Source organism: Malus domestica, chromosome 03 (genome assembly GCF_042453785.1).
Source record: "Malus domestica chromosome 03, GDT2T_hap1".
In the NCBI taxonomy this organism is placed as follows: Eukaryota; Viridiplantae; Streptophyta; class Magnoliopsida; order Rosales; family Rosaceae; genus Malus; species Malus domestica.
The window spans coordinates 361,157-372,970 of record NC_091663.1 but is presented as its reverse complement, the minus strand read 5'-3'; the positions used below and the strand labels follow the sequence as shown (position 1 = coordinate 372,970).

The window sequence follows — 11,814 nt, the reverse complement described above, 5'->3', positions numbered from 1 at the left end:
CACCAGCCAAAAATCACTTTTCAATGGCATGAATGAGTAAATAGATGATGACTCACTGCCCTCCAAAAGCTATCAACTAAAGGTAAAGCTGGGACAGTCGGGCCAAATTGTCTTTAAAAGTAGAGAAATACACCAAAGACAAAGATACTCAACCAATCAATCAAAAGACATCTCACTTTGCTATCAGACAAAGCCAAAAACTAGAAAGCTTTAGTTTGTCCAAACTTCCCCTTTTCAGTCGTAGAATCTCCATAGAAAGCTATATTTTGTCAAGTTTAGAAGCTCTACTACTTTCTCTTAGTGTTGTAGTATCGATTCCCTCTAGTAAAAACTATTTACTTTTCATCCTTCACTGCATACAAAACCTTGTAAACTTGAAAGAGAAGTGGTTGTAAGAAGTTCAACCTTGCCTGACAAGGTTAAAATATTGCCCGAGTCTCTTTTGTTTATACTTATATGTAGTAGATGTGTAGTTTAATGCATTTTCCTTCATGTATTCAAGTCATTTTCAACTATTTTCTACTTAAGAGTTTCATTTGCATTCAAATTTGTTTAAGTTAGTAAGCATGTTTTCATTAAACTTTATTGTTAGGGAAGAGATCGATGGAGATCAAATATACACCAGAGTGCATATGCATGACTGATTTCCACAAGTGAGATAAAACACCAAAGTGGGCCACGGGGTGGGTGTAGTTGGGTTAGGGGAGAGATTTTTCAGTGTGACCGGTACACGGGGTGGTACACCATGTGTTACTATAAAAATGGTGGGATATGTGTAAAAGATAAAATTTTCCACAACTCCTACTAAAACATGTGGTGTATCACTTGTGTTCCCATCACAACTAAAAATTTACCGATCGGGGGTGGGTGGGTGGATGTGGGGTGTGCTGCGGGGTAGGTTGATGCGAATTTGCAATATTTTAAAAGGGAGATATTAATAACTTTTTTAATTAATTTTAATATATAAACTATGACTATATATGATGAGATGCCTTGCTGCAGGCCATATGATCACGAACACGTAAATGAAACGTACTTAGGATATCTTTAAAGGAAATGATCTTCATTTTTTTATAAAAATAGGGATTAGTTGTGCAGTCTATATTACATAGAACTTTAATGATCCGAACCTTTTATTTTTCAAGTTGCACCTCATAGATAATCATTGCAAATTATTAGCCAAATCGGAAATGTTTAAGACATCTAATTGAGTTTAAAGAAATTAACGAATATTTTGTTATATAATAAACAATAAAATTTTATTTTAATAATTAAATAAGCAAATGGTTTCGGATTGAATTGAATTTTTGCAAGGATGATTTATAAATGAAGACTTACAAAATAGACAGTTCAGATCGTTGAAATTAGATGTAGAGTGAGCCTCACACCTAATCTTTTTTTTTTCTTAAATGAAGACCCCTTTACATAAGGGGCCTGTATAAACATATAATTAATCTCCATCGCGATATCACGCATCACTACAGATCCAAGTGGTTGATGGTCACTTGTGATTAGCATAGACTGAAAACTTCGATTCTAATTATTTTATTCTAGTAAATTCGTATTTGCTTCTTAGTACGTTGAGGTTTCACTAACTAAATAGTAATATAAAAAGTCGTCAAACTTTATAAGATTTCTTAATTTTTTGAGGTTGGATTTACATTTCCAACACGCTCTTTACGTATAATATGTGCACAACATGTATATTATATGACATTTGAACATGTGGATTGCTTTGAACTCAATACGTGATTTAACTAAATTATTCTGATATCACGAAAAAGTTGAGTCTTCATTATAAAACCAACTACGAAGTGTTCCCACTTGTTATAAGCACATATAGTGTTATTAACTTTTTACATCCTCACACTATCAACAACACCAATACCATCTAAATCTGTTTTATATAATAAATATGTGATTGATGTTCTAAACAATGTGTAGATTTTTAATTCTTAATCAGTCAACAATAAAAGATTCAAAATTAAAACATTTTTATATAAAAAAGAGAAGGTACCGTTATAGACTAATCGACTTAATTTACATTTATAAAAAACATTGATATTAGATCCTAACGTTTATTATAAAATAAAAAAAATAAAAAAAATAAAAAGAAGAACAAGGCCGAAAGTTTATGAGGATATAACTGAAAGTGACATGAACGATTTTCACAAGGTTGGTATCAAATGTTATTCCCACAAAAATCAAACTCCTCACGTTGGCGATGACTGGTTACTAAATCCTCTAATATTTCACCCATAAAATGAGAGAAACAGCTCCAAGATCCTGACCTGGACAGTTTTGTAATTTTATGTTTGTGAATAATCCTTTGGCTGGTTGGATAAGCTGAGGTCCTCGTGAGGCGGATAATGGGCAACACCAATCTTGATTTTGAATTTACCGAAATAGCCTACCAACACTACGTCGTTTGGAGACATCGAATTCCCCTGAAAATATCGATCCTTTAGTAATACGAGTGCATCTGTGCATGAAAAAATATTCTTAACGTCCATGCCAATAGACATGCTTAAGTTAATTACTTATTTGCCCTTGGAATTGCTTGTATTTATATCTATATTAAAGTGGGAGTGCATGCAGTCTAAGACAAGCAAATATGCATCGAGTTTCCCTCCTCATCAAACTCTTGCCAGAAAGTCAATGTTGCCACACTCAACTCAAACTCACGACTCACTGAGGTTTCTTTGAAGACAAAGAAAGGCAGCAACAACAGCAAACAACCACAACTAGGGAACTGACTGCTCTATCCATGCTTAACATGTGAGCTAGACCTAGATCTCAAGGTTATATTATAGTTTGACATTTGCCAATGTATGATCTCATTGTCAAACATGCATGCATAACAAAATTACTACCTTACGTCACTTAAAGCTCACGAGTAAATCAGTCAAGGACGGAATCGCTTTAGGCACATGCTGAGCGGATGCCCCCACTTAGTTTTTTTTTTTGTTGGAAACAAATGTACTTTTTCAGTTGCTATCATTGTTGAACAAATATTTTCAGCCATAAAATTTATGAGGAATGGATTAAGAATTTCGATGGGAGATCAATGGATGAATGATAACATGTAATTTTTATAGAGATATATTTGATGGGATTGGTAATGAAGTTGTTATATAACGCTTTCAAAACATGAAAATTCGTTGAGGGATACTGTATGTTAGTATGAAAAACTTTATGGATTAATATATGTACGTGTTTTGTTTATTAGATTCTTAAGCTTTTTAGTTTTTGACTTTATTGTTTGAGAATGCCCTCATTCATACAAATCTTTATCTTCGCCTCTGGAATCAATATAAGAGTTTCATAACCTAAATCAATTATTTTGCACATATCTTTATGTCCAAATAGATCCTTGCAACTATTTTGACTTGATCAATTTTCTTCTATCATCTCATAACATCTCCAAAGGTTTAGGGAGAACATTTATTAAAATGTGGGAAGGGAGAAAAAGCGAGTTGATCATGATCCCAATTCTCCTCGGTTTGGCCAGTCAAATTTGACTCCCTAGCTACTCTCTTTGGCCAACACATTAGCACTAATTATTTTATTACAAGCACGTTTTCTTTTAGTTAACAAAACAAAAAACCACACTGATATGGTTTTATTTTGAATTCAAAAAGTAATAAAAGTTTAGTTGAATATACCCCTAATAGAAGATTTTAAGTTCGATATCCATAAATCGCGAGTTAGATATTAACATTTTGCATAAGAGCAACTCCACCCTTGGAGCCCTCCCCCTGGCAATCCACTATTCAATCCACCTAGTAAACAGTAATTGCCCTTAATAAACAGTAATTGTCATTTGCATCTCCACCATTGGAACTCTCTCCCCTGGCAATTAGTAATAAAATATTAATATTTTTTTTTCTCACCCAATCCATAAAATATTATTATTTTATTTATTTCTCTTATTTTATTGATTTCTCTCTCTCTCTCTCTCTCTCTTCTCTTCGCCGTGGCTCCTCTTCTTCTTCACCTTCTTCACCCTCGCATTCACCCTCACCTCATCAGCACCACCATCCCCCAAACCCTCCCCGCCTCCTCCCTCACCCCCACCTCCGTACTCCCCATCCCGCCCGCTGTCCTGGACACACCTCCGTACTCCCCATCCCACCCACCTCACGCCTTCACCCGCCTCACCGCCCTCACTCGCCTCACCGCCGTCCTGGACGCACCTGCAGAACCTGACAGAAAAAAATATTAAAAAAGGCGTCTGACGTCAGCTGACGTCAGATCCACCTCAGGCGCTCGGGCTGGCACGAATCCACCGGCATGCTCGGGCTCCCTCGCCAACCAACGCTGGACTTTCTCCCACCAGCCCTCGGGCCCTTTCCTGAAGCCTGTCCCTCGAGCAACCACCAACGGTGGACTTGCTCTAAGAGTGTTCAATCTTACACTAAGAGACGCACTTTTCTGTTTTCTCTATCTTTTTAAATATTGATCATCTCAAAAGACAAATACCATTTCTTTTAGTTATTTTGTACAAATGGAAAATTAATTTTTATTTAAATTTAAAAATAAAGAATAGAGTGGGCTTAAATCACAGTAGGCCTGAAGTAGTCCTACCATTGTAATTTGGTAGACATCTGAGGTCATAGAACAAACTCCATTTTCATTTTCCTCTTTTTATTAAAGGAAATTTTTTCAGGTCGTGAGGAAAGCAAGGAGGCAGAGGAGGGTTTGTTGGGAGTGCAAGACAATCAGTCTAGCCTGTTAAGTTGCCTCTTTGTTTTCTCCTCTTCTGCAACTTCAAAGCAGAACCAGCCCCCGCACTTTCTCTCCCTTCTTCGAGCACCTCATTTGTTCATTTCCAATCCAAATAATGGGAGACAAAGGTACGCCCAAATCTGGTGTTTGGCCCACCGTTAAGCCCTTCGTCAATGGCGGAGCCTCTGGTATGCTTGCTACCTGTGTCATCCAACCGATTGATATGATCAAGGTGAGTTTTTAGACTATAAAGTTTGAATCTTTCTTTACAATTTTGAGATTTGGATTGAACCCATGTTTGTTTTTCGTTTTTTATTGATTCTCACTTCCATTTTTGAGCTGAAATCGCGTTTCCTTGATGATTTATAGATCTGGGATTTTTTTTTTCCTGAAAGTTTTTGTTTTGATTTGTGCTGTAATGTGGTTCATTGGGACTCACACTTTCTGGTTCATTGGGACTCACACTTTCTGGGTTCTTGTTAACTTGGCTGGAACAGGTGAGAATTCAATTGGGTCAGGGATCAGCTGCCCAGGTCACCAGGACCATGATTAAAGAGGAAGGCTTTGGTGCTTTGTATAAGGTATTGATCCAGTGTTGAATGACATTTCAAATTAAGTGATGCTTGTAGGGTGTTTAGATTTGAATTTGTATTGGTAAAGATGTTTCTAAGATAAGTTCTTTCAGTTTCGACCAAAAAATGTAAGTTCTTTCAGAAGTATCACTTGATATAGGCTTTCGAATAACACATTTTACCAAGCCGTTATCAAATTCATCATCACTTAAGTTTTAGTTCATCCATGTATTTGACTAAAAAGTGTTGTCTTTCATACTACATCCAACCAATTTAAACTTAAAATTGTATTCCAAATCCTGTCTCTCTGATTCCTGGATCCTAGTGCAATCTAAGGTCATTTTATTGTCAGATTTGAGGTTCGAAATGTGGAAGAACGTTTTTTTATTGATTTAAAGTTCTTGATGTTACGTGTGCTGATTGATTGACTTAAGTTAATGTGTTACAATGATAGTTTATCTAAACTTAAATTCTATGAGCAGGGACTCTCTGCTGGGCTACTAAGACAAGCTACATATACCACAGCTCGTCTTGGATCATTTAGGTGAGTCTTTTGCAAAATCCAGACTTAAGTCAGCTTTTGAAAGCTTTTAAATTTTTTAGTGAAAGATTTGCCTTTGTTTAGTTTTATTTTCTAGATCTTTTTAAGTACTTTTGTCATGTGATATTGTGATTTTATATGTACATTGTTTTTTAGATCATCTTGTTAATCTGAATCTGATAAACTTGTTCAGGATTCTGACAAACAAAGCAATTGAGGCCAATGATGGGAAGCCTCTACCTCTATACCAGAAAGCCTTGTGTGGGCTAACTGCTGGTGCCATTGGAGCATCTGTTGGAAGTCCAGCAGATTTAGCACTCATTCGTATGCAAGCTGATGCTACTTTGCCTGCTGCTCAGCGCCGTAACTACACAAATGCTTTCCATGCTCTATATCGTATTACTGCAGATGAAGGGGTTTTGGCACTTTGGAAAGGTGCAGGCCCTACTGTAGTTAGAGCAATGGCGTTGAACATGGGAATGCTTGCCTCTTATGATCAAAGTGTTGAATTTTTCAAGGATTCCCTTGGATTTGGTGAAGGTGCTACTGTCTTGGGTAAGGTTCTTTGCAAGTAGTATAAAAATGTGATTCTCTTCTGTTTTAAATTATTTTGGATGTGATTAAAATTAGGCTTGACTTTGTTCAATCTACTCTTTATACGACCGATCCTTTTTGTGAGTAATGAAAATATCCAGTATTGTTAACATGGAATGAAGAGTAATGGACTTCATATATTAAGGCAGGTTTTGCTTTATGTGAGGAAAGATTTGGAATGAACAATGAACATTGTAGAGTTAAACCTATATAGCCAAAACATCTCTCTTTTTAGTCCAGAATTTATTATTGAACAACATTGTCATCGGCAACTATGAATGGTGATGGTTGATCTGTAGAGAAGTTGGACAGATTTTCCTGAGTCTTATTATGACCCTAGGCCGGTCCACGTCAGATTTTGAGTTCATCTTGTTTAAGATTGTGAATTTTGATAGTTGAGGGATATCGATGATATTTTCTTTTCCAGTTATTCTATTTGAATGTTGATCTCTCTCTCTCTCTCACTCTCTCTCTCTCTCTCTCTCTCTCTCTCTCTCTTTCATTTGTATCTACATTATCAAATTGAAATTATATTTTATGACCAAAAAGTGAAACTATATTGTTGTTTCCTTTTAATGAGTTGGTGGCATGCCATTAAATAATTTACATGGTATTTCATCCAACCCTGTCCTGCAAACAGCAGTAAATAAACTCTAGTTTTGGCCATCAACATAGTAATGGAATGTTAACTCTTATTCTCTCTATTCCGTGGTTAATATTAGTCGTATGATTATCGTTGAATTGACATGTGCTTCCTTTATCTTGTAGGTGCCAGTACCGTTTCAGGGTTTTTCGCTGCCGCTTGCAGTTTGCCCTTTGACTATGTGAAAACCCAAATTCAGAAAATGCAGCCTGATGCTGAGGGAAAGTATCCATACACTGGCTCTTTTGATTGTGCCATGAAAACCTTGAAAGCAGGAGGACCATTGAAATTTTACACTGGGTTTCCTGTATATTGTGTTAGAATTGCCCCCCATGTCATGGTACTCTCTCTTTCTCACATTGCAAGTGGCCTTTCATTTACTTTTGAATGCATCAGACATTTTTCTCGATGATATTCTAATTGTTTGGTTTTTGATTGTGCAGATGACATGGATTTTCCTCAACCAGATCCAGAAGTTGGAAAAGAACTTTGGGTTGTAGTTTTCTTCGTGGACGGATATTTCTGCTGGAGTTCAGTTCAAACTTCAAACAATAATTTTTCTAGTTGTGTTGTAGTCTTGTTCTGCGAAAACACGCCTACAAAGTCGAACTAATTATTGGGAATTCTAATATCGGAGTTGGGAGTAGGATTTACTGGAATTTATGATATTTGTACTAGTAATTTTTCGGGTGTGACTGGAATTGTAGGAGGATTACACCCCGTCTTATTGATTCTGAAGTTGAGTACTTGAGAGGGATCCTCTCGTTAGGAACAATTGGACAAGAAATGAATGTCGAAGCGAAATAATGAGTTTTGTACACCACATTAGAAAGCGGGGTTTGGCATTTTGAAGCATACTCTGCAAGTTTATAGTTTGTGTTCCTTGTAGTGCATGATCATGTTAAATAATTATGTTTTTGATTGAGGGCGTAAATCCCCAGTGAATTTGTTTGTTGGAATGAATTCTAAAGCTTAAACCACTTGGGTAACCAAAATTATATCGACATCTTCGATCCCTTGTGTTGGAGAGAACTTTGGTGCAACGTGGTGTATACCCAATCTGAGCTCATCCCTCTTCTCACGTTGCACATCAAATGAGGAGAGAGCTATGCATTCAGTAGTCATAAAATTACTGTCTTATGAAGCTCCTTATGGAGTTTTCTGGTTTAGTCTTACCAATTTCACTCTTCGGTACTTTATGATTTCCATTCCTAACCCCAACCCCATTTGGGGTCGGACACCTATTCCACTGAACTTGCGCTCGACATACTCAGTCTTTAACCTACTTAGGCGAAGACCCTTAGATTTCAACACTTTCCGCCAAAGATTAAGGTAAAACAGTAGTTTAATAAAAATGCGAAACTTTTTTCCTACTGATAAACTAAACTGCACCAAGAAAACAATTGTTCATCAAGTCAGAGCAAAACTATCATCCTGCCTAAACAGCGGTATCATTTCCGCTGCCAAACTATGTTGAACGAGTAAAAGTACATCACTTTGAATCAGCTACGTCAAGATGGTAAGAAATCAGTCATCGTGGAGTTGAGCAATTGAATCTCCACCTCTCCATCCACTTGAAGCTATGATATTAAGCATTATGGCTTGGCCCTGATAGCAAAACGAAAAAAGAAACGAAATAAGGGAACAGACTTGCTGCAAAATCCAGAAACGCTTCACAGTGCGCGAGGAGAGTTACGATTATACAGGCATTAACTTCAACATATCAATCATCAGCATCATTCTAGTTACAAAGCAAAACTAACTATCTTGTATGATATTGTTGCCCCAACCACCACATTTCCGAGCGAGCAGAGCCCAGGAAACTGGGAGCCCGTCAAAGCTAGCCGCTGGCGGTTGAGTATGAAGACGAGAAATCCTGCTCTCACTTCAAGAAGATGTGAAATGAAATGCCGATCTTATATTTAACTGTGCAAGTAAATAGAAACTTACAAGGATGTGAAACAAGCCCGCAGAGATAATTATAAAATTACCTTTTAACATAAGAGTCGTCACCGGTGTCAACCACCACAGCTTCACCTTCTACGACGTGAGGTGGTACCTAGGAGAAGTTCGAAAATAAAATTTACAAAAAACATTAAACACAAACATTAGCTACGAAGATGAGTAGATTTAAATATCGAATGTATTCAGAAAAATTAATCTTACTTTGACAGTGAAGCCCTGTTCCATCACGGCTAATATTTCCCTGCATTTGAGAGAGTTATCAAGGGATAGCACAAGCGCACAAATGATATAATAATATTACAGTGTACACTAGTGTCAACATGGGAACCGAAAACCGCTTCAGAATTTAGCTACAAGATTCGTAGGAGAAAAAAAGGAATGCGAAGTACACCAGATAATCAACAACCCGATTGTGATCAACTGCAGCAAAGTCCTCAAACCAGCACACATAAAGGTATCACTTGATGCCTTGATGGAGGCAAGTCCATGATGATTAAAAGGTCTTATGTTAGCAAGCTTTAGTTTCACAGGTTAATTGAGAAATCAATGGTTTAGGAATTGCAGGGTTTTTTTGTTCAATCGCATACTGACAATGTAATAACTTCCATAAATACAGATACTGGAAGAGAAAACAAGTAGTGATATGAAGTCTGAACAAGCAATAATATTTCACAATGAAAACATACTTAGGTGCTTGTGCAGTCCCCCTCACAGGAGTTTGTGCTTCCTTGACAACGCACGTAACGTGTTTTGGAACTTTAACAGATAAAGGTTTATCGTTGTACAGCTCCACTGTCACTTTCATTTCCTCTATTCACAGTGAATAACATATTTTAGTCACTTTCATTTCCTCTATTCAAAGTAATATCATGGAAAATAGCTGAACAAAAAGGAACATGTACTATAATAAGTGTCGACCTTGTAGGTATTTAGCCTTCTTTGCAAACAAGTCCTCCGGCACATCGAGTTGATCAAGTGTATCAGGGCTGATAAGAATTACAAATAGAACACATTATTGAAGGGAAATTAGCAGCAGAAAGTGAAAAGGAAGGTGATGCTAGAAGGAAGTTTTGATAACATATAATACTCACTCTATCAAACATACTATGCCATCACGATCTGTGCACATGTAAACGTAAGTTTTTGATTCAACAAACACCTCTGCAGCAAATTTATGTGAGATTTATCATCTTACGCACCACATGCTTAATAGCTCAAACAATGGCACATGACTAGGATTAAAGGAACTCGGCCAACTGGAGTTCGTCAGTATTATCAAAACGGACATTAAAAACGGCGTGAAACAAAAAAAGAATATTGACGGGCAATGCATAAATACATATCCAAGAAACTAAGATGATACGACAACCAAATAATGGTAAAATTGACCGTCCATTTATGAACATTGTAGACAATTAAGCAACTAGTAATAGGAATTTACAAAGTTAAAGTTTCGTACTATCGAGTTGCTCATCCGTCGACAATCGTAGGGATGTCTTGTTCCCCGAGTCAAGATCACGAACCTCCACCTGCAACGAAAACACAGCTTAAGATATCAGCTTGGTAAATTACAATCACAGCTTGTGAGCAATATTCTAATAATGATAAGGTCAGAAACACACCTTAACAACCGCTTTTCCCCTTCCTTCATGTGAATGCTCCGCCTTTAACACCTAAATAACAACAAATTATGCAACAATAAACCCCATTATATTAATTAACAACACCAATCACCATTAAAAGAGATAATAAGCAAACTCACCTGATAAATACGATCTGAACAAGGTATTGCAAACCATAACCCCGACCGCGACAGCAATATTTTTCAATATTCACAAACTTGGTTAGTAAAAATTTAAACTTTGAACGAAAAATCAAACTGAACGCAAAGAAATTCCAAACCCACCATTCCTTTCAATGATATTTCCAGGTTTTACCTGCAGAATCAGGAACTTACAAACAACAGTTACAACTCAAAAAATTCGTATACATAGTATGAAAAACCAAAACGGATTCAGGAACTTACATCAGCGCCCTGGACAACGGCTCCACGGTGTTGAATGGCGGACCAGGGAAAACGAAGCAGAGTTCTTCCGGTGAGACACGTGTTTGTGGTCTGCATGATGGCGGAGTCACAGCCCGGTGAGGATAGCGAGTGTGATAAAGAAGAAGAAGAAGTGAGGGTGGTTAAGGTTCTGGGAGCGAGGAGGAGGAAGAGAGGGCGGGGGAGATTCTTGCTCAGTTTTGCCACTGCTTGCATGGTTTTTTGATTTTTTGCTACCGTGCTGGAGAAATTTGAGACTTTGAGAGAGTGAGAGATTATGGTTCACAGCATAAGAGCCGCGCTTAAAGTGAAGGGTTATTGATATGTGCTTAAATTACTTGGAGGCTACGCAAAAATTTGTATTTGAAGTAACTTTGTGATGTGCAAGAAAGGGTTTGTAATAAATTTGATACTGCATATCATCAGCCCTAATGATGGTAGATATGGAGAAGTTTGGTGTAACAAGATGTCACGAGGACGGTATTTTAACTTTATCAAACACTTTTAATCAAAGCAGCTCTGATACATAATAGTATTTTTTGAAGAAATGATACATAATAGTTGAAGAAAACATATGAAAACAAAATTAACTTGAGATAACTACAACGTAACATCTGGTTTGTAATTGACTTGTTGGATTTTACATAATTAACTTGAACTTAATAAGTTGATGCGGGAAAAGGATCCTGAACCGAAGTTTGAATCATCATCTCGTAGTTTAAAAAAC

At 37.0% G+C, this 11,814-nt stretch overlaps 2 protein-coding genes across 3 annotated transcripts; one reads left to right on the top strand and one right to left on the bottom strand.

The window, feature by feature from the left end:
• Positions 1-4,588: 4,588 nt before the first annotated feature.
• Positions 4,589-8,023, top strand: LOC103414878 (mitochondrial dicarboxylate/tricarboxylate transporter DTC). 2 transcript variants are annotated; one of them, XM_070817989.1, is made up of 7 exons: positions 4,589-4,960; positions 5,226-5,309; positions 5,783-5,844; positions 6,035-6,396; positions 7,204-7,418; positions 7,522-7,596; positions 7,673-8,023. In XM_070817989.1, the coding sequence occupies exons 1-6, from the start codon at positions 4,844-4,846 to the stop codon at positions 7,576-7,578; spliced, it is 897 nt and encodes a 298-aa protein (XP_070674090.1). In that variant the 5' UTR covers positions 4,589-4,843; the 3' UTR covers positions 7,579-7,596; positions 7,673-8,023. The 2 variants fall into 2 exon arrangements, with proteins under 2 accessions (XP_070674090.1, XP_008351464.3); XM_008353242.3 differs by having other exon boundaries at positions 4,596-4,960; positions 7,522-8,023.
• A 714-nt stretch (positions 8,024-8,737) lies between these two features.
• LOC103415448 (uncharacterized) lies at positions 8,738-11,373 on the bottom strand. The gene is made up of 10 exons (XM_070818553.1): positions 11,070-11,373; positions 10,950-10,980; positions 10,806-10,819; positions 10,666-10,716; positions 10,503-10,572; positions 9,962-10,204; positions 9,730-9,853; positions 9,245-9,284; positions 9,070-9,137; positions 8,738-8,963 (listed from the first exon to the last, which is right to left on the bottom strand). The coding sequence occupies exons 1-6, from the start codon at positions 11,301-11,303 to the stop codon at positions 10,131-10,133; spliced, it is 474 nt and encodes a 157-aa protein (XP_070674654.1). The 5' UTR covers positions 11,304-11,373; the 3' UTR covers positions 8,738-8,963; positions 9,070-9,137; positions 9,245-9,284; positions 9,730-9,853; positions 9,962-10,130.
• Positions 11,374-11,814: the final 441 nt, after the last annotated feature.

Bases quoted from the DNA above. Each gene is read 5' to 3' on its own strand.
- LOC103415448 (XM_070818553.1), bottom strand. From the start codon at position 11,303: ATGCAAGCAGTGGCAAAACTGAGCAAGAATCTCCCCCGCCCTCTCTTC. The intron at 10,981-11,069 runs GTAAGTTCCTGA...CTGATTCTGCAG, and splicing joins CCGTTGTCCAGGGCGCTGAT to GTAAAACCTGGAAATATCAT. The intron at 10,205-10,502 runs GTACGAAACTTT...AATTTGCTGCAG, and splicing joins GACGGATGAGCAACTCGATA to AGGTGTTTGTTGAATCAAAA.
- LOC103414878 (XM_070817989.1), top strand. From the start codon at position 4,844: ATGGGAGACAAAGGTACGCCCAAATCTGGTGTTTGGCCCACCGTTAAG. The intron at 6,397-7,203 runs GTAAGGTTCTTT...TTTATCTTGTAG, and splicing joins TGAAGGTGCTACTGTCTTGG to GTGCCAGTACCGTTTCAGGG. The intron at 7,419-7,521 runs GTACTCTCTCTT...TTGATTGTGCAG, and splicing joins GAATTGCCCCCCATGTCATG to ATGACATGGATTTTCCTCAA.